General features: G+C 39.7%; 1 protein-coding gene across 1 annotated transcript; it reads right to left on the minus strand.

The window, feature by feature from the left end:
* Positions 1-58: 58 nt before the first annotated feature.
* jak2b (Janus kinase 2b) lies at positions 59-26,009 on the minus strand. Its single transcript, XM_053870434.1, has 24 exons — positions 25,565-26,009; positions 20,523-20,750; positions 20,279-20,402; positions 20,079-20,196; positions 18,147-18,292; positions 14,891-15,182; positions 13,263-13,382; positions 13,028-13,185; positions 11,483-11,594; positions 10,076-10,262; positions 9,807-9,931; positions 9,588-9,722; positions 8,746-8,833; positions 7,762-7,889; positions 7,503-7,641; positions 6,602-6,753; positions 6,067-6,217; positions 5,754-5,890; positions 5,423-5,612; positions 4,786-4,910; positions 4,550-4,722; positions 4,358-4,475; positions 1,484-1,597; positions 59-1,289 (listed from the first exon to the last, which is right to left on the minus strand). Exons 2-24 carry the CDS (start codon positions 20,725-20,727, stop codon positions 1,182-1,184), a joined length of 3,345 nt encoding a protein of 1,114 aa, XP_053726409.1. The 5' UTR covers positions 20,728-20,750; positions 25,565-26,009; the 3' UTR covers positions 59-1,181.

Below are 26,009 nucleotides of genomic sequence, written 5' to 3' on the forward strand. Positions count from 1 at the left end.
ATTAGATAGAAAAAATATGACTTCAGATATTTCACTCACTGTGAAAATCGGCGTGCTTAAATAAAGGCAGGGAGGGAGATCACTCCGTTCTGTGTGTGTATGAGACGTCAGCAGACAGCTCATTCTGGAGGACGAATTTAGAGCAATATCTGAGTGCCTGTCAGCATTGCCTTGTGACAGCATGTTGTTTCAGACTGGAGATTCTGATGTAACAGCACCGGTGGGTTAGAATGACTTCTCAGCGAAATATAATAGATGAAATACATGGCAGAATGCAGCCTGCTGGTGCACACGTTAAACCTGTAGTTTTTGTCAATCCTGTACGGACATGTCTGGGATGCTTTAGGATAATCAGGCGCCGACGGTCCTCGGTTGGGATGAAGCCAATTGGGACAAATACAGCCCAATTGTTGTTGAGTGTGTGGCCCCCATTGATGTAGTGAGGCCGGTACTCACAGCACTATAATAATAGTGCGACCAACAGTTCGTTAAACAGAACACCGACCCAACTCTTGGGAATTACGTTTGTATCAAAATTAATTTAATGGCGGAGCTCACGACTGCATCACAAATCATTAAAATTTACAAAATGATAACAAAAATCTTGATACATACATACAGTTCACAGACACGTGTGCACGCGCACACACACGTCAATTCACTCATTTATGTATAAAACCATCCATATATCAAGCTCTGTCCACAAAACAATCATTTCTGTCGGGAGGGCCAGTCCTGCTAGCTGTGGTGACACCAGATACGCAGTCTTCACTATAGCGTTGTAGTCAAGGCGAGAGCTTAAAGGGACCAAGGCCAAACTGATGCAGAAGCAAAAGTCTATCAGTCATACAGACACACATTCATTTTACACTACAAAAGAGAGTCTTTTTTTTTTCCCCAAAATAAATTGGAAGGGAAATGCTACCATTGGTACAAACTAGTAGTCTGGGCTGTATTCAGTTTGGTCTAGGTCTCACCCTCCTCATTGACCTCGGTCTCTTCATGCTCGACATCACCACTTTACATCTTTAACACAAAGTTATTCAGCTTTATTACTGATCAGCATCGTCCAAATGAGCCATGTGTTTCCTTGCACAAAAGTACTTTGGCAATCCGCCCAGTAGTCACAAGGTCACTCAGCCCTCTACTTCTGCAGAACTTTGCATAGCACTGCCATTTAATCAGAACTCCTCACTGTGCCTGAGCAAGTCGATGCGCAGAGTCAACTCCTTAAAAGATGGTCGCTGAACGGGATCATTGTCCCAGCACTCCTCCATCACGTCATGAATCTGGAGGAAGTTTCAAGACAATTTCAATTAGCTCCAAAACAAAAAGATAACTGAGAATGTAAATGTTGTCATTTCTACTATCCTTGAAATATCTGAACTCAAGTTCAGATGAGTTCAGATATTTCTGAAGTAGTTGACTTGGAACACCACACTAATGCTCACACAAACAGAACTGAAACAGATGTTCTACATACTTGTGTTGGACACTTCAGTGGTTTTGGCAGCCTGCTGCCTGATTTGAGGAGTTGAACGAGGTGGTAGACAATCATCAGACCCTGCTTATCATTCCCCATCATAGACATGAATATCTACAGAGAGACAAACGCAAAGAAAAAAACATTACCCACACACAGCAGAGGTCATTTAAGGATCTGTCAGTAACTGTACAGCCACAGGGCAGAATATCCAGTTTGAGGACATTCTAGCAGCAAAATGCACCTGGAAACGTCCTCAGGGGACTATCTGCAGCCAAACATCATCAAATTACTGTGCCTATAAACTTAAGAGGCAAGATACCTTCACTCTGACACAATCAGATGAGGACCTCTACCATGACAGGTTAAACAGATGACTTTCCAAATGAACGTTCAGTAAATCTTTTAAAATATTTTTTGCCTTCTTGGCATTATTTCAAAAAATGCGCCGCAATTTGCCTATCTGCCAGGGCTAGACTGGTAATAACTAAGGCATTGCCCAGTATGCCGCTGCACATTTTGTTGATGCAGTCCAATTCACTCCAAAAAGCAGCTCATGGCCTCATTTTCCGACTGACAGCAGGCACATCCAACCAGAACATGTACATTTCCTACAAATAAGCCAAATAAGTTATAAAAGTTTGTTAAAACAAACAAAAACAAATAGATGGCAAATAGAATGCAGTATACACATATATACAGCCTGAAGAAAACACAGTGTGTGACATTTAATACGCAAGGTGGATGTGTGTCTCACATAGTAAAATGCTTCATTTAATCATTTATTTTTCAACATTTGCTCCAGACCACGCCCTCATACGCCAGTAGGAGAGCTATTAATGTAATACTTAATAACTGTGAGTGGAAACACCTCAACCCTCTGTTCCCTTTCCGACTATTGAAGGTGCAAGATGAAGATGTCGAAACAGACCAGGGAGCCAAAAAAAAAAAAAAAAAAAACCACAAATAAAAACTTTGAATATTAAATAATAAAAACCCATTATCTAAATTATCATCTATCTCCAAACATTAGTATTTTTTAATCAACACTTTCTCTGCTCACACATTTTGTCATTGTTCCTCATAGTCTTTGATCATTATCTTTAAATATATCAATAACATAGCATACTTCATGACTATAAATTATAACTACAGATGAGAGTGAAAAGTTGGTAAATAAAAATGTTATATTTGTCACAGGTTACTGGTAAAGGCACACCTATTTTTCATTGTGAATTTGGCAAATGGCAGACCAATGATCTACAACATTTCCAACAATAAAAGTTGAGGCACCGCATATCTGTAGTCTCTGGTCATGTAATCATCAACCTATGATCCCATCGGACTGACATACCCCTATCAGCACATAGATGATAACTGCAACTTGTCAAAGTCCTTCATGCATCCATCATGATAAAGACCGACTTGTTTACGTACCATAGGTGAAAGTTCATGAGAGACATTTCATGATTGATGTCCCAAAAGGTTTTGTCATGAACTTTCACCACAGAACGACAACCTGATTGCATAACAGATGATAACTCCAACAACAAAACGCTCAGTAAATCATGAGAATGATGTTGACCTGGACCTTTGGTCCGAACTAAATGGAAGAGAAAATAGGATTAACAGCACGTGAGTCTCTTCTGGGATTAACGGCATGTGAGTCTCTGCTGAGTGATCTTTTGTTTTTTTTCCTTCCTTTTTCTTCTCATGGATAACTTGAGAATAGTGTTTCACATGGACGAAATTAATCTTTCTTAGTCTTTGAAGTCTTTTAGCATGGAGAAAAAGCAGTCACACATGACCAGGTTGTAGGAATAAAGGCAAGAAAAAAACAAGACATTACAAAGCCAGTAGTCACAGTCCAGGTGTGGAAAGCTTTTGGCTACAAACCTAATGAGCAAGGTGAGCCCAACGATGTGGGCGAGCTAGTTTGTCTAATTTGTTTTCATGTGGCCACAACAAATAAGGCAATAGATCAAACATGCATGCCCAAGAGCAGTTTTAGAAATTTCTAAATTTTCAACATACATTTTGTTAACTGTGGTAATAACAAATGAAAAGTGAAATATGAATGAAACAATTGACATTTAAAGGGTGTGTTTGTGTTACAAACACTACATTACCGTGATGTTAGTGGACACTTTAATCTAAAATATTGACAATTATTTATGGGATAATTGATTGACCTGCAAAATATCCTGACTGGCCAAACCACCACTTAGAGGAGAAGCCACTATCGCTGTAGGAAAAACATCTTTCAGGGAGCAACTGATGATACATAAATGTGGAAGTAACTGTGAAAGTAATGGAATTCTTTAAAACAAAACACAAGTAGCTGTCTCATGTGATTCATTTGCATAAAATGTGCATATAATTAGGGCAGTTAATAGATTTAAAAAAAAAAATCAATCAATCATATGAGAGCCAAGTTAACTCAGCATTTTAATTCAGCGGAGTTGAGAGTCAAGTTCGACTCGCAAACACCAGTGAGACCATAACCTGTGACTGACTATTAACTAATAAACTTATTATGAAGCTGTTGTAATTCATGTAAATTAAAGGTTTACTCCAGAGAGAACTGTCTGCTAACATCACACAAGGAACTGAGCGAACACATAATGATCCTTAGTTGATTGAGATGGATTCCAATGATGAAGACAGCATAAACGCTGATTCCTCCTCTGTCACTATGTTTTTTTGTGTCTGAGCGAGGGTGGTGGTGATCCCGCATCAACTATCCCTGCGAATGCATACTCAGTTGAGTGAAATGTTTTTCAAACAAAACCTGCAAACCATTCCGATAATTTAAAAAGATCCCACTGTGAGAAAAGCCGTAATTGTTTTCTCTGTTGCTTTGGTACCACTCACAGTAGGGGGACTGCAGTTCTTGTCACTGTAGGTGTAGAGCTCATAGAGAACCACTCCAAAGCTCCAGACATCAGACGCCACAGAGAACTTGCTGTCTGTCAGTGACTCTGGGGCGTACCTGCGGGACATAATCTGGTGATGAATGACACAAATGGATCTTTAACATGTAAATACACATTGACATCATCGCACCAGAAAATCGGACTCTCCCCTGGCTCATTGACCATGTAGTACTCTTTATCCTGGGGCAGAACTTTTGTGAGGCCAAAATCTCCAATTTTGACCCTGTGCTCACTTTCCACAAGAATGTTACGTGTCGCCAGGTCTCGGTGGATGTAGCGTTTATCCGATAGGTACTCCATCCCCTAATCGAATCCAAAGAAATTTGTGAACTTTTTGAAATCTGTAAAAACAAGGCAAACAAGTACCTTGCCGATCTGAGATGTGTAGTGCAGGAGCCTGGTGTGATCAATCCTTTCTTTGTTTTTGCTGAGGTAATCCCGTAGACTTCCGAAAGGCACGTATTCCATGATCAGACGAAGGTTACGTCGCCCTAAACAAGCATTGAACACAAAGATGCAGTAAACACATTACATTGCTGACCCTCATGTCTGAGGATCCAAGAAAATCAGTTTCCTGTAAATGCGCATGTGTTTGCACACCTGTGTTTTACTCTTTTTTTGTTTATGTCTGTGTGTATTTATCTGTGTGATTAGCTTTCCTACAGCCTGCAGTCTCTCTTTTCAGATCAATTACTTGTGGCCAGTTAATGACAAGATTACTGGTATATTGGGAGAATGAAGTTGTACTAGGTTGAGCAGTCAGGAGTGGACCTAAACTCTTTGCGCTGTTGTTTTTTATATCAGAAAGGCTTCCATTACATTTAACAGCTACTAAAGAGCATGAACAAACATGTCACTGCATGAAATCTGCTGCGTTGAAATGAAATCATTCATGACACAGAAGATACAACCTTAACTGCACCCAGCTCATTGCGAGATCATGACATGATTTAAACCTGACTGAGAACACAGGTCATTCAAGTTAACACACCAATATTCATACCTGCACTGTAGCAGACGCCTTTGTACTTGACAATGTTCTCATGCTGCAGTGATTTTAGAATTTCGATCTCTCGCTCAAATTCCCGAATGTGCTCAGCAGTGCTGTGCTGGAGCTTTTTCACAGCCACCACCTCCCCAGTGTTGTCCTGTAGCGGGTCGTACCGACACATCTCCACACTTCCAAAGTTACCCTGAAGTGGACAGGCAATGAAATGGAGGTTTTTGTGTAATTGTGCATATTCTAGCTTCCAACAATATGTTCAGTCAACATTCAACTTTCTGTCAAATCTCACCGCAACATTACTCTATTTCAGGTGAAAAGTACACTGTACCTCTCCAAGCTGCTGCAAAAATATGAGGTGTCTCTCCTCGAACTGAGTCGGTTCTTGACTTTCAAAGGCTCCGGCTGTCCAACTCGAAGTGACATTTCTGTTTGGAAGGATGTCGCTATCCACAATCAACTCGTAGTCTGAAGCAAACAGATGTTTTTATTTATTTATATTATTACCTTTATTTTCAACAAAGCATTTTCCTCTGATCCTTTGCAGACTGCTGATGCAACTTTTGGAATTCTACTGTTTTGACCTAGACAGAAACAAGCATAAAAAATTGTATGACATGGCAACAATGACGTTTGGAACATACCTGGAGCAAAGAGACTGTGCAGGTCCCGGATCACAGCGCGAAATGTGGGTCTGAAGGTCGGCTCGTAGTCCATGCAACTGATTATCAAATCAGCCAGTTCAGACCACTTTGGCGAAGGTAGCTGATGGTGGTCCTCATAGAACAGTCTTTTCTGGAATTCAATAGGCATTACTTCATAATAAAACGTCTTTCTTTTTTATGAGAACCAACTAGAGAATCAACAAAGACTACAGAAGTATACGATTCAACTGCAAAACAGAATTTTGCATAGAATTATTTTGGAAGAAGGGTACTGCTATGATGTACCTGAGCAACAGCCACTAGGCAACAGTCATTTAGACTTTTTGACTCTTTTATGAAAGACTTCATTTATTCTAACTGGTGAGAAAATATTGTCACAATACATTTACAAGAACGGTTAGAAGAACAAAGTTTTGTACAGATAGAAAAAGTAAATGAGGTGGTCATTTTCTGAACTGGTGTGACTAGATGTGAGGCCTGAGTAACAAAGTAATCTACGAGAGTGATGTTCTACCTTTGAGTTCTCCAGTGTTGCCAAAGGCCTGTCTCCACCACTGAATATCTCCCAAAGCGCTGTGCCAAAACTCCACTTGTCAGCTGCCAAACTGAGGTTGGCAGGGTCATCTATACACTCAGGAGGCACCCATGGGATTCTCTCAATAAGCACTAATCACACAGAAAATACAATTAACACACACTGCACTGTGTGTCTTTAGATTTAATCTGGTGTCTATTGCAAGATACGATCATTAGTACAAGGTATTTCACCCAAACAGGTGGAAAGTCAATATTTTAAGCCAAATTGGAGTCATTCAATTCAAAATGCAGATCAATGTGTAACTGACATCTGATCAAAAGATGCATTTGCACCCGTTTCAACATGCAAGAGTAAGATGTCCATTTCAATATGATCAAATTGCTGCATTTGCTGGGGAACACGTCAAAGTATCCTGTGCCTGACTGATAAAAAAAGATCTGGTCCTTTGATTTTTCTGAGTTAATTCCACAATTGGTACAGAGGCCGTCTCACGGGTTCAACAACACAAAGGCATACATGTGTTCACAAATACATGCTCTCTCTTTTGCAACAACTATAAAAACTGACGCAAGTTTAATTGCAAAGTCAATACAAGCAACATTTATATATAGCGACTGCAGTGTAAATTTAACACAGGTCATCCAGTACCACCTGCTGGTTGTTCAACAACACTACAAAAACATCAGTACTCCCATTTTCCTTGTAACATTTCTAAAACCTTGGTTTTATATAAAGTGAAACCATTAAGAAAAACCAAAAAATAAAAAAGATGAAAATTAAGTATGGAGAATTTGCACAGCTTAAACACTTGTGAAAGACGTCAGGACAAACCCTAAACCTGGCACTGCATGCATACATTCATATCGATAGCAATTACCTTCTTTGGGTAGCACTGTTATCCTGATTCCAGGGTCACTCAGTTTGATGAAAGGGGGATACCCACTTCTAAGGTCCTCCTCTCTTATGAGAAGGACATTTTTGGCACACACATTCCCATGTACAAGATGCTTTTCCTCCTGTGTGAGCAAAACATATTCTAATATGTAAAAGGGCTTGAGAGGCGAGGTCTGATTTTGAGGACAATAATTAAAACTGAACAAAAGTAGATATTTTCATGTTAAAGTTTGCATTCATACCAGGAAGTTCAAGGCCCAAGCCAGCTGCTTGGCCACTTCCAGCTTCCACATGATGTTTATAGAGTTTTTATTTTTCTTCAAGTATGTATCCAATGATCCAAACTTGACGAACTCCTGCACCATGAGGTCTGGAAGAAGACCAAAGTAGGGACCGATTACCAGTGATTCAGCAAAATGACTATACATAGGCATAACTAGTGGAAACAGTGATCAGATCAAATAAATGGTATCGAGACTGACGAGTCAGTACAAAATGGTGAACTTGTGAGTGATATGGCAACACAGAATTACTTAATTATAATTATTATATTATTATAAGTAATTACTTAATTACTTAAATAGACATTTTAAATTACTTTTATTGAATACAATGTTTGAAAAGTTTTTTGGTTTATTACACAATTGAACATACCAGCCCTTTTTGCAACAGTCTGTATATTGAATGGCAACAACATTTATTCATTATATAACTTTAATGTCAAATTTGGGATTTTTTTATTCATACCAAATAATTAACATCATAATTTAACTTTATGGGAACTTCATTCATTGTCCCCATTTTGTATTCAAGAATTAAATTCTGAAATATCCTGCCCTCCTTGCTGTTTTTCTTTTATCAACAGTCAAAATACATTTTCAAGGCACAACAGTTTAATATGAAGGCCAAGTTGGTGAAGTGGAGCGCACCTATTGTTTATGAGTCAAGAGTCATAAATTAAGCTTTAAAATACTGTAGTCAATTAAAAGAAACTTTCATCCAATCTTCTTTCGTTGCGCCATATACCGTCTTGGAATAGCACGAGGTGCAGAGGGAGGCTGGCAGTTTAGCAATCATGTAATGCACCTTGGAATAGTTCATCAATGTTACTCCGGTGGTGTTTGACATTCAATAAAATGAACTGTGCTCCAAGTCTTTCAATGCACTCCAGTAAATGATTTCAGACGCTGTAACGCAATATGGGGGGATGACCTTCAGAGACTTACTTTCTTCTCCGCAAACGCAAACACCATAGATTAGGATCAGGTGCTTGTGTGACAACTGACTCATCATGCTAGCAGCTTCAAAGAACGACTGCAGGAAAAGGAAAATCACAAAGAAATGAGTTAGTAAACAAAATTCAATATATATGAAACAAAATACAAATACTAGCAGTATACATGGACTCCCAATTGTAAAATAACAATGACCATTTTTTGTGCTTTAAAGTTTGGTATAATAGCAAAATAAGACAGTGATGAATTGAACCATGAAGGGAGGATGGAGTCTCAGCAAAAGCTAACAGAGAAGCACTACTGAGCAGAAGACCAGTGAGGAAATGTGACTGAAACACAATTGAGCAATACATTGGCTAAAATTAGAACAGCATATTTGTTTTAAATTATACTCAGTATGTCTGAGTATAATTTTGGCTGAGTATAATATTGGCTGGCCAATCAATCACCATAATAGGCGTCACCATGATAGGCTGATCAAAATGAGAAACATATGGAGAATTATCACAAATCAATTATCACATCACAAATGAAATGAAATGACATAACAAAACAGTAGGGATGGACGACAGTTTATCGTACACAATATACCGCCAAATACTATCTCTGTGATGACAATTCTGCATCTCACGGTCAATGTATTGTGAAATCTTCAATAAGTCAATGAAAAACAACCATTTTAGGAGAGAGAATTGTGAAAAGGTTTTTCATCACATAACGTAAAAATAAGTGGCAACAGGACAAAGCAGCAGGTTCAATAAGGTCAATGTTCACTTATTTATGAATTCTATTATTAATTCGAAGTATTTCCACAAAAGCTTCTATCAGCTCACCTCAGAATAACTCCTGTAGCTTGGGTCCAAGACTTTCATAACAACTTCAGTTTTATGAACTTGTCCATAATCTCCAAGCTCTTTACGGACTCCCTTCAATATCGTGGAGAATGTCCCTTGACCAAGACTTTCGTTCTAGAATTGAAAGACCCACATTTCGAATGAGCAACACAATGGTGGTGGTCAGGCGCTTGACTTAGACAGAAATGTTTCACATACGAATTCAAGATCCTCTTTTTTAATCTTGTGAAACACCATTTGGTTGAAGTTTTGTCGGTTCAATGAGGGTGAGACGGGAACTTCTGAGCTCTGGTTGCTCCTGCACACCAACAGACAGGTCTTTTCTGTCAGTTCAAAAAAGAACAACGTCTCAAAAAAGTGAAATGGCTCACTTGAGTGACAAAAGGTGCGTACACCTTGCAAAAATTAGATTTAACATGCATTCATAGACTATGAAAACTCTCACGAGGTGGGTCTCCTCGTCTGACCTTTCAATTTTGGTGGACAGCACTTGTTGAATCGGAATATGGCGCAGTCGGAGCGGACTGCTTCCTTTTGGTAACAGCTGAGTAGCTCCAGCATTGTGCTGAAGTTTCTGCTGGTTCCACTGAGGTTGAAGTCTCCGCTGTCAGATCTTGTTATTTGACAATGTTTGTACTCCACGCAATCATGCACCTGAACAAGAGAAACAAATAAAACACACACGCACACACACACACACTGTATATACAGTGAGGAAAATAAGTATTTGAACAGCATGCAATTTTGCCAATTCTCCCACTTAGAAATGGAGGGGACTGAATTTTTCGTCATTGGTGCATGTCCACAGAGAGAGATATAATGTAAGAAAAAAAATCCAGAAATCACAGTGTATGATTTTTTTAAAGATTTATTTGTATGATACTGCTGTAAGCTAGAATGTCAGGCCTTAAAGACCTGTTAGTCACCTAAATTAGAAGCACCCATTTGAGGTTGACAGCTGCATAAAAACTCCTGTCCACCCCCATACAATCAGTAGGACTCCAAACTACTAACATGGCCCAGACCAAAGAGCTGTCCAAAGACACCATACACAGAATTGTAGATCTCCAAAAGGCTGGAAAGGGTTACGGGGCAATTGCCAAGCAGTTTAGTGAAAAAGGATCCACTGTTGGCGCAATTATTAGAAAATGGAGGAAGTTAAACTTGACTGTCAATCTTCCTCGGACTTTGGCTCCATGCAAGATCTCAACTTGAGGGGTCTCAATGATCCTGAGAAAGGTGAGGAATCAGCCAAGAACTACACAAGAGGAGCTGGTCAATGACCTGAAAAGAGCTGGGACCACCGTTTCCAAGTTTAGATAGTATATATATATATATATATATATATATATATATATATATATATATATATATATTATATATAAATAAATTTTTTGTGGTGCTATCCAAGTACAGTTGGTAAGAGCTGCCGTTCTGAACATGACAATTACACTGACATTGTTGTCATTATTAAATCCTAATATAGTTTGAGTGATAGTTTCATGACACGTCTGACTCCCCTCATTAAGACATGTTCAAATCAAACGAATGTCAAAATTAATGAAATAAAAATGTATTTAATTTAAAAAAAATAAATTAGTCATTGTTCTGACAGCTCATATCCCATTTTACTAAAACACGCACCTTTCTTAAAAAAAAAAAAAAAAAATATATATATATATATATATGTGTGTGTGTGTGTATTTTTTTTAACACAGAATAGGATATTAATGGATTTTGTTCAATAATATATTCATTAGGTGATTCATCGACTAATTGAAAAAAAAAAAAGATCAATAATCAATTTGGAAAATTATTGTTTGTTGCAGCCCTGATGTCACCATCAACATCAACCACAATGAGGCAATACCTACCGTAACAGGGAAGGTTAGAAAATACTTGTTGAAGTCCTTGGGGCTGCATCTCAAAATGTACAACCCACATTTGTTTCCACATTTTTGTAGTCGCTTGATGGCAAACTCCATTCTGTAAAAGTAAATAAATAAAATAAAATAAAATTATCAATGATGATAATGAGATAAATCCTACAAAGACAAAAAAAGTGACATAAAGTCACTGATGGCGGGCACTGATTAAGTTAAACACGGTGGAATTTTGGAGAGGTCAAAATAATGCACATCCTTTCCAAAATAATGACATGGTTTTATTGGTTCAAGATGCCTGCTGTGGCAACCAATGTACTGCAATGAATGGAATTTAGCAATTTAAATGATTCACATTGAGGAAAGGAAAATGCGTTCAATCCACGTTTAACTGAATAATAATGTAATATATTCAAATCATGCTGAATAGGTTCAAAACCTGTATATGTACTGTAGATTTACATACTTTTTCACGGCACTGTACAGCCCTGGTCTAAATGTGTGTGTGTGTGTGTGTATGTGTGTGTGTATATATATATATATATATATAGAGTTTCTAAATGATGATTTCATTTACCAAGAGGGGGAATCCCAATCCTATCTTGCTCCGTGTGAAAAAGTTAATTGGCCCTGCCTGTTAAACCACAAAATAACTGTGACTACTTACAAATTTGGGACATACAAGGTCAATTTCACAAGCCACACCCAAACCTGAATACCATCATACTTGTTCAATCATGAAATCTCTAAAACAGAATCTGTCAGGAAGTGAAGTAGGCTACAAGATCTCAAGAACCATCACATCATGCCATGATCCAAAAATATTCAAGAAGAAATAAGAAAAAAATGGATTGAAATCCACCAGTCTACCAGAGGTTACAATGCAATTTTCAAGGCTTTGAGGCTCCAGCGAACCATTGTCAGCGTTATAATCCACAATTGGAGAAGCTAGGAACAGAGGCAAACCTTCCCAGGAGAGGTTGACTAAAATATCTCCATAAGTGTGACGACAACTCATCCAGGAGGTCACAACCGCAAGAACCGCAGACAACATCAAAAGAACTGCAGGCCGTGCTGGCCTCAGTTAAGACCAGTGTTCATGACTCTACCATAAGAAAGATACTAGCCAAAAATAGCACTTACTCACTTTTGCCAAAAAACATCTTGATGACTTTTGACTCCGACCTGTTGCTAGGCCCAGAGGGCAATTACTTTCTCACATGAGGTCAGATAGGTTGGTATTTTTTTGTGCTTTTAATAAATAAAATCATCATTTTTAAACTGCATTTTGTATTTCCTTGGGATGTTTCTGAGTGACATTAAAACTGGTGTGATGATTTGAAACCATTGTGTGTGATATATATGCAAAAAGAAAAAAAACAGATAAAGAAGGGGGCAAATACGTTTCACAGCACTGTAGATCTGATCCACAAAAGGGCTGAAGTGGGTGCATGTTTTAGTTACAACCTCGCAAGCACATATTGGTGTACCGCTGAAACGGGCACCACCAAACTACAACTGCTCAGTCTCACTCACGATATGGGGCCGTGACAGTGTGCGGCAATGGCCTCCACCAGTCTTGGGGGTGCCACTTCCTTGCAAAGGTAATGATGAGCATCTGTTGTCATTCTGTAGTAACCGTCTACCAGCGCTGCAAACGACAGAGCTTCCAGGAGACACGAGAATTCCAGCTCCTGAAATATAAAGGGCAATTCAGGGCTTCTGCATTATTTTAATTTAATGGCACATTTGCTAAACATGGAGAATTTACCAGGTTTTTCCCGTCTTGCTTGTTGATCGTAACCACTCGACTGTCGGCAGCTCCATCCTTGTGGACTTGTTTGATGTGAATGTAAGTGATGTCAGAGAAGTCACATAGCATCTGCAACTCCTTGATTACAAAAAGCAAAACAGAATGGAATCGAAGGTAAAATTATATTTTCTATTCACTTTAACAAAGCAGACAGCAGTGGAACAAGACATAATGATCTGGTCAACAGGAAAAATGAAATCAAAGGCAAATAATACAGTAGAACCTTGGTTTTTGAACGTCCCAGACTTTGAACAAATTGGAGTTCGAACGAAAATTTGAAGATTTTTTTGCTTCTGGTTTTGAACGAAAATCCAGAACTCGAACGCCCCTGAAAAAGCCGGATAAAATATAACGTGCGCGGACTGATCAGCTGACCCACGACGTGCCTTGTTATTGTGTATCACGCCACCTCTGTATGCAGAAGTGTGCCGTTAGCTACATTTCTTGGCTGTTTTTTCTCCATATTGAGGTGTAAAACCTTTCCTGCCTCTACACTGGACCGTGGTAGAGTGTCACAGGGGAGGTGCTCGCTCTCCACACCTTCGAGTCGGTCTCGGACAGAGCGTTACTTGGTTTATTACTTTCTCCCACATGCAGCGGCCACACACATACACGAACAGCGCACCTGCAGCACACACTCTACATTCACTCCTACAAAAGCCTATTTTAAGGTTTGGAATGCATTATTTCTTTTTCCATTAATTGTAATGGGAAAAATCGATTCAGATTATGAACAAATCACTTCTCAAACCGCCTTCTGGAACAGATTGTGGTCGAGAACCGAGGTTCCACTGTATTTCATAGGGTTTGTTTCATGCATGTGGGAAATGTATTTGTTTTGAACTTTTGAAGATGTTTCTCAGTAGAAAATTGTTGGCTGGTGGCTGGATGTCAACTCACCACTCTTGAACGTTACATCACTAATAACACATTTATAAACTACAACAATAGCACAAAAGACTGGTCAACGGTTGAAATTGGGTTGAACCTAACTCTAGCCCCAAGGTTTGACTACTATCCTTGTGCTTGCTGAGCAGTTCCCCAGACACTCTGGCTTCCATCTGCGGTCTAAATGCATGGATTCAGAGTGGTTTGTAACTGTTACATTGTCTGTTACAGTACTACTAGTATGTAAGACTAAGTGGAGCCTAACTGATGTCCCAGTCTCGTTCACTCACAACTTTAAATTAGCGATACTCAACATGCCTCATCCATGCTTATTGGAAGTATAGGGCTTGATCTCAGAAAACCATTCTCTGAAACCGCCATCAATGTTGATTATCCCTGGTGAAGCATTTAGCACACTATTGTCCCATACACAACCCACCAGCAACCTTGTGTGGTAACTTAACCTGAGGAGGGCATCACCTCTTTTATTGCAGAAAACTGACTTGCCAATTAATTTAGGTCATGCCTGATTTCACCTTGCAGAAACACTTCCAAGACCACTTTATAGTTGTAAAGGTCAACGTAAAAGAACTTCTTTCATGAGACAGGGCAATGGGAACAGAAGATAAGGCTAACACTAAACTCCGATTGAACGATTAACTTTTTCTTATACACATAACAAAAATCACTTCACCAACCTGTTCATGATCTTTTAATCGCTCCCGACACCACTGGATGCCAGTGTCTGCAGCCACATGAATGGTTAGCTGTCCATGGGATGGCTCTCTCACTTGGAAAGTCTCCGTGTAGAAAGCTTTGTCTAATGACTCCATACTGATGAGGTACTTGAGCTTGAGGTCGCGAACCGTTGCACGGCACTGGCTAAACTGTTGAATGAAGCGCTTGAAACGGAAGCGTATTCGTTTCCGAGTAACAAAGTTGCAGTTCTGGATATGAGCCCTTATTACTTTTGGTAATAAAGATTTGTAGCTGAAAAACAAAAAAGACAAAAAGCACTTATTAGCTGAAGCTTGACTTTTCAGCAACAACTTTTGGGCATTTCACATGGGCAGTCACATTTACACGCCAACATGTACAGTCAAATGGATTGGCGTCACCAAGCTCGTTCATGTAGACAGAAAAGGATCATGGGACTGATCACGGCCCTCACGCTGTAAACGGTGCTTACAGACTTCAGAGATCAACTTTTTAACCATGGCGATTAAAACCATGACATCACACGATACATGATATAGCCTGCAAAACGCCATTAGCGGCTAACGTCTGGTAGCATTTATCAGACAGAAAAATAGTTGATTCATTGCCATTTGCAGTGTTTATGGTCGATCTCATTTGGACAAGTGTAAAGGTACGTTCACACCGAACGCGACTTCCGCGAGCTACACGACTGACTTACATACAAAGTCAATGGAGTTGGGGCGATTGACGGCCATCAGCGGCGACCAACATGGCCGTGACGCTACTGCCGTGTGCGACGCTACGCTACATACGGCGATTCCAGCTACTCAAGACGACACAACTGGGCTACCACACCAGTCGCGGTACGTTGACCAATCAGATACCAGATCCGCGATTGACATGGCCCGGGGGAGGAGAAGCTAATGGCTGCAGTTGTTTACATGCAGATTTTCCGCCATCCTGTTGTGAGTGACACAAACTGTGCATTTTTTTATTTCCACCGGAACATAAATAGGAAGAATCTTGTCTGGAGGGAAAGTTCGCCACAACGGTGGCCTGGTGAGTTGAGACCTTTATTTACTTAAGTTTACTTAAGTTATATTCGCCTAAACGCAAAGTCCACCTAGTTTACGAGTGGAATGTACTGCTGTGAAAGATACTACGTATGTATGGCGACGGGATGCATAATTACTGTTTCTGATTTAATTTAATTCAGATGAGACGTCCTGAAGGGTCTGTTTATATGAGGGGAGGATGGTGACCAAGGAGCGGAGTGGTCAGCAGCATCTACTGTAGTGTCGTGAAGTGAGCGTTCTTCACCGTCCTCTCTCTGCTGGAGCCCTTCATTTCCAAGAGAGACCTCGGCGAACATGACTGGAGATGCAGCAGCAGCAAGGTAGCAGGTAGGTTTGTACGTTAGTTCATTGGTGACAATCTGAACAGTAGCGAAAAAAACTTTTGAGCTTTCTGCATTGCTTTTTTCTGTATGGCCAGTCCAATAATGTAATCACGCTATGCTGTCATTAATGAGAGGAGGCGGACGGATCCACTCATGATGTTAGTGACGATGATGAGGAGGATGGACCTTCCTCCTGCCTCACCTGGTGCTGCTGCATCTCCTCCACCTGCTGGCCCCTCCTCATCCAATGCTGATCCTGATGTATGTAGAAATAGCATTTTGTAGCATTATTCTATTTTTTTTATTAAATGTTTTTGTACTATGCAATTTAAGCACTGTCATAGTGACATAACTTGCTTCAGTTTAACTCTGCTGTCCTATACAGATTATTATTACTATTCATCATTACGGGATGTAATTGAACTCAACTTCCATTATGTGCAGGACACCGAAGAAAGAGACCCACAGAGGAAGGTGTCCCCTTATGCTGAAGCTGAGCTCAAACATCTACTAATGAACTTCCTCCACAAACCCAGCACAGAAGATGAGATAGTTTTCAAGGTCCTCGTTCCTTCCAGGTTCCACATAAATTTAAAATGCACGTTACTTTACCAAGCAACACAACAGCTGACTGAAACTTGGATAATTTGGACCCTTCATTTATTTTCTTTGCAGCCACAGTCTCATTAAAGAACCGGACACCGCCCCACTTCCTCCACCTCTCTTGACCCTCGTCCCTCCAGGGAAGATCCTTCAAAACACAGCTACGTAGTTCACTTCAAGTTTGAGTATGATTCTGCGTTTATTTATTGAGTATAAATGAATGAGTTGTTTTATTTTTGCAAATAAAGAGTTTGACAATGAACATTTCTTTTTGGCTTCACAGAAAAAAATAAAATCAAAAGCACTTTGCAAAATGTCAAAAAATTTAGGTGAACACAGCGTTGTTTTATTGCAGAGATGAATTATATATGCAAGGAACTATACATTATTAAAATAGGTGGCTGACTCTTGACGCTGCTGGAGAAGGTGGTGCTGGAATGCTACGAAACGAGAGACGTCTCTTTTCCCATGTTTTCATTTAATAAGTAGCGATAGTTGATCACTTCTAAGTTTTATCATCTTGTTCAGTCAGTCTTGCAGCTGCTTCCGCCTATCGCTGGATCCTGCCTCTCCAGTTTGATGTCTGACGTTGAATGATAGGTGCCTCTAGAGTTACCTTTGGAAGTATAAGCTTGACAGTGTTTGTGCATAGTGCCATCTGTGAATACATTTTTTGTTGTTTCGCCACAGTCTTGGGGGATGGGGAGCGGGTCCGGAGACCCAGCTTTACAACAGGTTGCAATTACACTTATTTACATCCTGTGCCGGCAAAAGCAAATATTCTCAAACTACACACAGCTGCTTTAATAAAATTGTGACTGTACTGTCAAGAACTTATTTTTTCAGTGAAAATTAAAGAGCTTGTTTTCAATCTTCATCTTTGCAGAGCATCATGTGTTAATGCAAAAAAGAAGACCAAACTCTATTTTGATTAAATAGGATAGTCAAAAAAAGTCTCCTGGTGCCCATAGAGGACCAGTAGACCAAATCATATATTAAACAAGGGAATAACCTAAAACAGATCAGCAATGTTTCTTTGAGTTGACTCTTTCAGTCACAAAGACAAAGGGGATTATTTCCATGGAAATCAAATGAATGAAGAATGCATGTTAGCATGTTAAGCAGATGACTCATATATACAATGTCAGCACATACAAATGACATGCGTGTTGTCGTGTGTGTGTTCCAATGCGAATCTTAGGTCACTTCTGTAACAATGTTTTATGTAGTCACATAATTTTAGTAAACAGTACCTTATTGTGTGATAAACATCCAAAGGGGACATCTGTCTCTCTTTGGCGGTCCGGGTCATGTCCAACACTGCCATGCCAAGACACTCTTCCTGTGCTTCGTGGGAATTTGGAATTTTCACAACGCCGTTGATGAAGTCATTTCTCCACTGGACAAAAAGAGAATGGAACAAAGGCACAAATGTGACCTAAAATAAGTCCAAGAATGTATGTTGGGCAGCACTGCTTGATTGGCCAGCTGATATGCCGATATTATTTCGGGGCATCATCAAATGACAAAATCAAATATAATATTTTTCATTATTTATGTATTTATTGTCATAAGATGCTTTTTTATATTCATACATGATGGAAATGTGATTACTCTTTAAAATTTTACATCACAATGTAAAAATCATAAAAGGAGCAGGCATTTCTCAGCAAAACACAACTTGTTGTGACGCTGCAGCCAAATAACCAAATAAACTGATTGAACAACTATATCAAACTTGTCCTTCATTCAACACATTTTAAAACCTAGCTGAATATATCCCTGAAATAAAAAAAGAAATAATAGAATATGGCTATTAACAATAATGGCAGAATCAAGCAAGAAACTAAAGTAAGTAAACAATGTTATAATTAACTTAGGTGGACACATTTGTGAAAGAGTGAAAGCAACAGTTACAAAGAAAAAAGACAGTTTTTTGCAGCTCCACTTTTACACAGGTGAATTTAAATTAAAAACAACTCTGGTTGGACAAATGTCTAGCCAGATAAACCAGCAAAGATTCAAGTAAGTGTGCAGCCTCCGTAGTACACCTTGTAAATTCCCTGCAATCTAGAACTCGTTTTCGTCTCACTACGAGTCCAAGCCATTTGCTATCCCTAACTTTGACCCAAATGTATCCATGACATGTCCCTCTGACAGACTTGTGATGATGTCCTTTGGGGTGACTGTCAATGACAACCTCAGTAATTCTGAGTTATCTAACTAAAAGGTTTTTCCGACGTGAACATATGCGAACCGGGTTTTGGTCGCGGGCTTGATCCCGCCATGTCAGACTTTTGAGCTCTCTGTGGGGGGTGAGATCAGCTAGATGCCAGAAACTATGTGTACAGCATGACGCCACATGAAACACATGATAAATGCAGAGTAGTAAATATATCTGATCATTGCCTGGGCGGATAACATCATCCAAAAACAACTTTGCAAACTCTAAGAACACATTGTCTGCATACGTAGCAGCAGGAGACTGATGCTTGGGGAACGGGAGTCATTGAACTGAGCAGCAGTCCGGGACTCACATGTTTTCACATTTATTAGGCTGATAAACATCTGAGTTTATTAACAGGCACATTTAGTTAAAAGAATAATGGTGGGCTCTAACAGTTTTCACTTCTGTGATCCTGCAGCTGCACAGCAGAAGGAGGAAAGACGCTGAATTTTGAAGATTAGCAGACTATTCACTGAACATTTTTGACATCTAGATCTGAACTTCACTAATACAAATCTTCTTGAAAGTCAGTAATTTCTATCACATTGTTCAACTTCTAGTGAGAGTAGCGTGGACAAATGAAGACGGTGTAACGGACGTTACACAGCATGTTTTCTTATAGCTATATTCTTGCAAAATAAACGATAACACTCTTAACTCTTCTTTCTTGAGTCTCAACCTCTGTGTCACAGCAGCTTCCCTTTCTCTCTTGCTGTACCTTCACCTCTTCAGGCTCGCTTTCGCCTTACCCTTACTCCCATTACAAATCATGGAATAACGAGCAAATATAATCCAAGCAGAAACCTCGTGAGAATCATATGCAGGTCTGTTCATAGCAAACAAGAGACTGAGACTGTCACTTGAAAAGTACACCTCACTGCCCTCATACATGCCCACCTCGACCTCTCTGATGAAGTCTTCCATCTTCGAAATAAAATCTAGATACTTCAATGCTCACCTGAAAAAATAGATATGACATGACAAAATCATCAATTACAGGAGATTCCATTCCTTTAGAAACGCCGTAGCGATAGGCTCGAGACACTCCACCACTGTACCAGCAAGGGTAGTAGTGTCTGCAAGGAAAGCAAAGACAAAGAAAAAAATTTATCATTAAATAGGAAACCAGAAATGTCAAGACAAAATAGTGTCTGTTACCGTATTCTGAAGAAGATATCTTCAGACGCTGAATTGTCAAGGTGGAATATGTGGTTAGGTGAAAACCACAAGTGGTCTTTCTCTCTAAAAAGCCCAAAAAGACTAAAATATAGAGGTGCAATACCTGGTGGGGGCGACAGGAAAGAAGTGTAAGAAAATATTAGGGCAATTAAGTCTTTTCAATGCACACAGGAGGAATTGTGTACAATCAAAACCAGTTCTACAACAGTGCTATAATACTCACTGCAAGCCTTGGCTGCCTCTACGCACAGCTCCTCTGCGGTGTAGTCCCCGGGTGGGTAACTGAGGTAAGTGCAGTCAGTTGTTCGCTCACTGCTTTGGTAGAAATGCAGCCTCAAAACAGCAGGAGCTGGTCTCGCAGCTGCAGATTCGTGATGTGTGGTCCCATTTTGTTGTACCAGAGTACATGTGTTGGTCACCGTGGCCATATCTGACAGACAGGCTTGTAATCCTGAAGTGGCAAAGACAGTTAACGTCACAGATTAGTACTACAGTTTCATCTCTGTATGATGTATAATGGATTCTCAATAAAGAAGCTAGATGACATTGCATAAACTGTTAGCTGGGGCAAAGACGAACCATTGTCTGTTGAAGGTTATAAAACCCTGACATTAAAAAGGATCCTCTCTGTGGTTATCGAACACACTTTTGATTATTTAGTAAAAACAGACTTCAGTCCAAGCTACACACGCCTGAATTTCTGACATCAAAATTATATGCTAACATTAGCATAAGAGCACAACAAAGTGACAGCAGGGACTGACAATGTGGTTGAGCTTTTATTGTGAGTCAAAATGGAACGACAAAACAGAGACAAGAGAGACTGTCTGAGGACACATTTACTTTTTATGTTGAGTGTTTCCGGCAGCTCTCACGTAGGTCACAATAAATCAATAAGTCAATTAAACGAACAATAATACAAAATTAACTTTGTTGGCCTTGATTAATTGCCATGTCCATGTCTGCTTGTTTGATTTCCTCGTGTTCCATCCTCAACTACTGCAACCGCCTATCAATGCCCACTGACAGGAGAGTTCACACTACATTGGCCTTAAACACATGTCCGGGCACATTTGTATTTGGAATGAACAAAGTGAACCAGCAAGACTCGAGAGGAGAGACACATGACACGAGAGGTAAAAGCCAGAGCCCTGGTGTGGGAATGTTTTGCCGTCAAACCTACTGCGCAATGTTAGCCCAATAACATAGACAAGCTTGATTGTCAAATTTGTTCTGATGTGGTGACAACAAATAAAAAGACAAACACGCATGCCTGCCAAGCAGTTTGTTAACAAAGGAAATGTAAAATTGTATAGTAATAATTATAATTTTTAAAGATACTTACTTATTTACCTTTGTGTTGTAATTGATATAACATAGTTCAAAAATGTTGGCAATGTTGTTTATCAGCAATAATTCATGAGACACACAGAGATACTTGATTGAGTGCTATTGATAGCTTAGCTTTAAGTTGGCTGTATAGAGAGTTAATACATAAATACATGCTGCCGTATTTGTGAAGTGTTCCATACTAATAATACATTTTCTATTCTCTTGGTTGGAACTGCATAATTTCACATCTTATTGTTATTATTATTAACAATTAAGTCAGGTTCATGAAAATAATATTGTATGGCATTCATGGCAGCACATTTTCCCCTGGCAAATTAATTAAAATATCTTCAGATGTGACTTCCGGCCGTGATGATGGCAGAGTTATAGACGCTTATTCGGATCGCTGACTCAATTTCACTTCTTTCCCTCCAACCAACTTGTATCAGCATCAAATCGGGAGTAAGGGGGTAAGGAATCTAATCATACCAAAGACAAAAATAAAGATGCCCAAATCTCAAGATGAAAGCGATGCGACTGAAAAAGCTAATGTTTTGGCTAAACATTGTGACAAACACACACGACATATAAATTGTCATGCTCGATGACGAACACTTGACGTGACACTTGAAGGGGAGTTTTTTTTAATAAGGGGTGGGGATACTATTCTGGGTGGTTCGTTGGGGGGTTTTTGTGTTCAGTTTTCTTTTCTGTTGCAGTGTGAAGCATCCATATTCAATTTGTTTGAAATTTCCTTTCATAACAAAACATATGTCTGTCTATTTACATTGAAGAACACCAACATTAATGATCCAAGGGGTGGAGGTATAATTTTCATCGTGGAACTGCAAATTTTTTAAAAATTATGAATAGATTTAAAATCTTTAAATTGAAGATTGCTTTTCTGCAGGGAACACATATGCAAGATGAGAGTGAGATTAGGATACGAAGGAGGTGCAGAGGGTCTGTAAATTCATCATTTTTTTCTACTTGTGCACAAGGAGTTCTGATTTTGTGCCTTATCGTGTTACAAATACAATAAAAACAATTCTGGGAGATATTTAGTTATTCAGGGGTCACTCCTAACACAATGCTTGAATTTGGTTTAAGCTTTTTGAGCTTGAAGAGATATATATATATATATACACACACACACTCTTTCAACGTCATTATATCAGGTGATTTTAACTGTGTACTGAGGAAGGAACCGAAGGACAAATCACATTCAAGAAGTTGAGCAGTAACACAAAACTTTATGAAAGATTTAGGCCTCAGGGAGCTTTGGAGAGAGGTGAATCCAGATGGTAAAAAGAATGTGATTTCAGTGATATTCAGTGATATCAGATGGGAGGCCTTTAAAGCTTTTACCAGAGGTCAGCTCATTAGCTTCACTTCTTCCAAATCAAGGATATCACAGCGAAAATTATTGTCATTAGTATCCATGATAAAAGCGTACGAAAAGAAACTCTTTGAAAACCTTTGAAACTGCTCAATTTCACGAGCAGGAACTTAGGGTCCTGAGAGCAGAATACATGGAAATATCTTCCTCTAAAGCTCTCGCCAACTTATTGAGACTAAAACAAACTTCCTATGACCAAGGAGAAAACCTGGTAAACTTTTAGCTTGGCGAATTAGACAGTTACAGACTGAGAGAGCAGTAGGCAGACAGATGATCTAAACTTTTGGGTGAAAGTTCTGGTCTTTCTTGAGGCTCAGGTGTGAAGCGTGGGTTGGGGAGCTCTTTTGTTCTGGGCCTTTCACTGCTATCTGTCCCAACAAACTCACTATTCACATGCTGATTTTTGGATGATGTTGATGAGATTCCAGGATTGTGAAGAACAGTGTTTCTGTGCAGGGTGACTGGAGAGAGAGGAGTAATTTGTAACTGTAAATAACTACTTTTTATGCTAAGATGACCAACACTTGGCGGGTGATAGTATGGGTGAACCAGGCAAACACCCATGTCGGCACTCTTAACTGCGGCGAATGGCTGTCTTTGTGCAGTGTAAATAAAGGATAATCCAGGACTTGATGGACAGGTATGTTCATGTGCTAAATTGTCTGGATGGGTGTGCATATTGCGTGATATGAGGTCATTTACAATTCCAAAAGGGGTTGTGTGCTGCTCGACCTCCCTCAGATAAATATTAGCATGTCTGAGGTCACACCAAGTCAAGGACACTTTTGTTTTGGGTTACCTCAGAGATCCTTTCTTATGAACAGATAATAATTATTAATTTCCAGACTATATAGCGCACCGGAATATTAGCCGCACCCACTAAATATAAGAAGGAAAACAGATCTTGCTCATACAAAAGGCACACCGGTCTATAAGCCGCGGGTGCTGTCTGTCCCGTAGAAAGCTCAGAGGTGCACCCGGTTTAAAAACTCTGTTAAAAACTGTGTTGTAAGAGTGAATGTTGTGTGTCAGCTGTAGGTGTGCTGTTCATGTATGTGTGTGTAGCCAATTGCATGTGGGAGGGGTTACAGGATGAGTGATGTCTCTCGGAGAATGAAGAAGTTTCCCTGGTGTGTGTCCTGCTCCAAATGTGAGGTCCTGTACAGTTTGGCTGTGACAGAAAATAAGCCTAAGTAACGCTGTGTTCACAAATTGTCTCATTTTTGTCTGAGCTCCAACCAACAACGGGGCATTAAATCCTGGAGTGCGCGCTAGAGCCAGGTGTTGAGACTGAGCACCTCCCTTGTGACACTTGACCACGGTCCAGTGTGGAGATAGTAAAACACGAGTTTTGAAAACGGGGTCCAGCATTGAGACTGACTCATGAAACAAATGCGACAATGTTCTCCTCAGTTTCATGTGGCTCTTCAACAAATGAGCTGCTGAACTGGCTCCAACTTTGGTCAAGTTGCTGTTGAGATGATCATTACTCCAGGAAATAAGAGCTATTTCGGTGAAATGTCAAAATATTGTTCAAAGACTTTGACTTGCATTTAGCTTTATAACATAAACAATAAATGGATACAATACAAATAAAAACGTGATCCAAGCCTGTGCTGCAAGGTTTATTGTGTGTCTCCAGAGTAATGATGATTCAGATTATTTAAGTTAAAGAATAGAAGGGGTACCAGAGTCGGTTTTTCTTACACAAAATTTACATCAACCTCAAGTGAGAGTCAAACAACTCCATGTAAGTCAGCCCTGGACCTACTATGACATAGACATGCCCGGTTCATCTGACCAGGAAGGAAATGGGTGAGTGATAGGGCTACCGATTACTTGCGTTACTGGAATAAGTTAATGAAAATTGCAGGCATCCTTTTTGTTATGCCTGAGGCAATGTTTGGTTGTGAAAATAAAATTTCATATAGATGGTAATTTATGCTGTTGTAACAAGTAATTCTTCTATAGTTTTCCCCTGACAATGATTTTTATAAGTTTGTCTGGTGCTATAATAGATAGTCAAAGTAGTTTCAGGATTTGAACTTATTCTATTCAGAAATGTGAGATTAAACAACATCTTATTTTTCATTCAACAAGGAGTTGTGGCTTTTGTCTACATTTAAGAACGTACTCTTACTGAAGAACAAAAGCTCAGTGATCAACAGTAGCCACTACAAGACCATCACACCAGCAAACTCTCAGAATCCAATTTGCAAATATATCCACCTATTTAACATACATCATTCTACGTCGCTTTGATTTGGCCACATTGTTTTTAAATAATGACACATACAAGGGGATAAGAGGGCGCTAGGGAAATTAAGATGTGGACGTTACCGTCTTTCCGTTGTAAACCTCTGATATACGAAGTAGCAGCCTCACACACCCACCCACCCGGACAACGGTACGGTTGACAGAATAAGTAAAGCATAGACAGACTACCAATAACTCCATAACCATGCGAGACGCCAGTGGAATAGTGAAGCGCTAAAAGATGACCAGATGACACATACAAATGTGACAATACTTACTTTTAAACAGAGCCAGTCATGCAGCTAGCATGCTAGCCTCCTAGGCCGGTGGATCCGCCAGGGCGACCGAGTCTGAACAGTCGGTCACCGCCGCTTTGTTTTCTGCTTTTCAGAAATGAAATATACTTGTCTGATACGCACCTAAACAGCTATGGTTGCAAATCATCGCTGAGTGCTTTCGCGCACATGGTTACACATGCTAGCTCCGTTAAACTGGACGTCACATATTTGCCTCTGGAGCAACTTTATCTTGTCAACATTTAAAGTTAACAAGCTCAAAGCGACTCGGTCGCAAGTAAGTCAGAAAAAAATGTCTGTAATCGGCAGATAATTGGCCAAGGGTCCTGACCGCTACTAGTAAAGTTCCAGTGAATATATCCAGCAAGAGGCTGCGAGGGTGTCAAGGTCGGTAGCTGGTTCGCAGGCTGAGCTCACCCACTGAATT

The sequence above is a fragment of the Synchiropus splendidus genome, chromosome 7 (assembly GCF_027744825.2).
Source record: "Synchiropus splendidus isolate RoL2022-P1 chromosome 7, RoL_Sspl_1.0, whole genome shotgun sequence".
Taxonomy (NCBI): Eukaryota; Metazoa; Chordata; class Actinopteri; order Syngnathiformes; family Callionymidae; genus Synchiropus; species Synchiropus splendidus.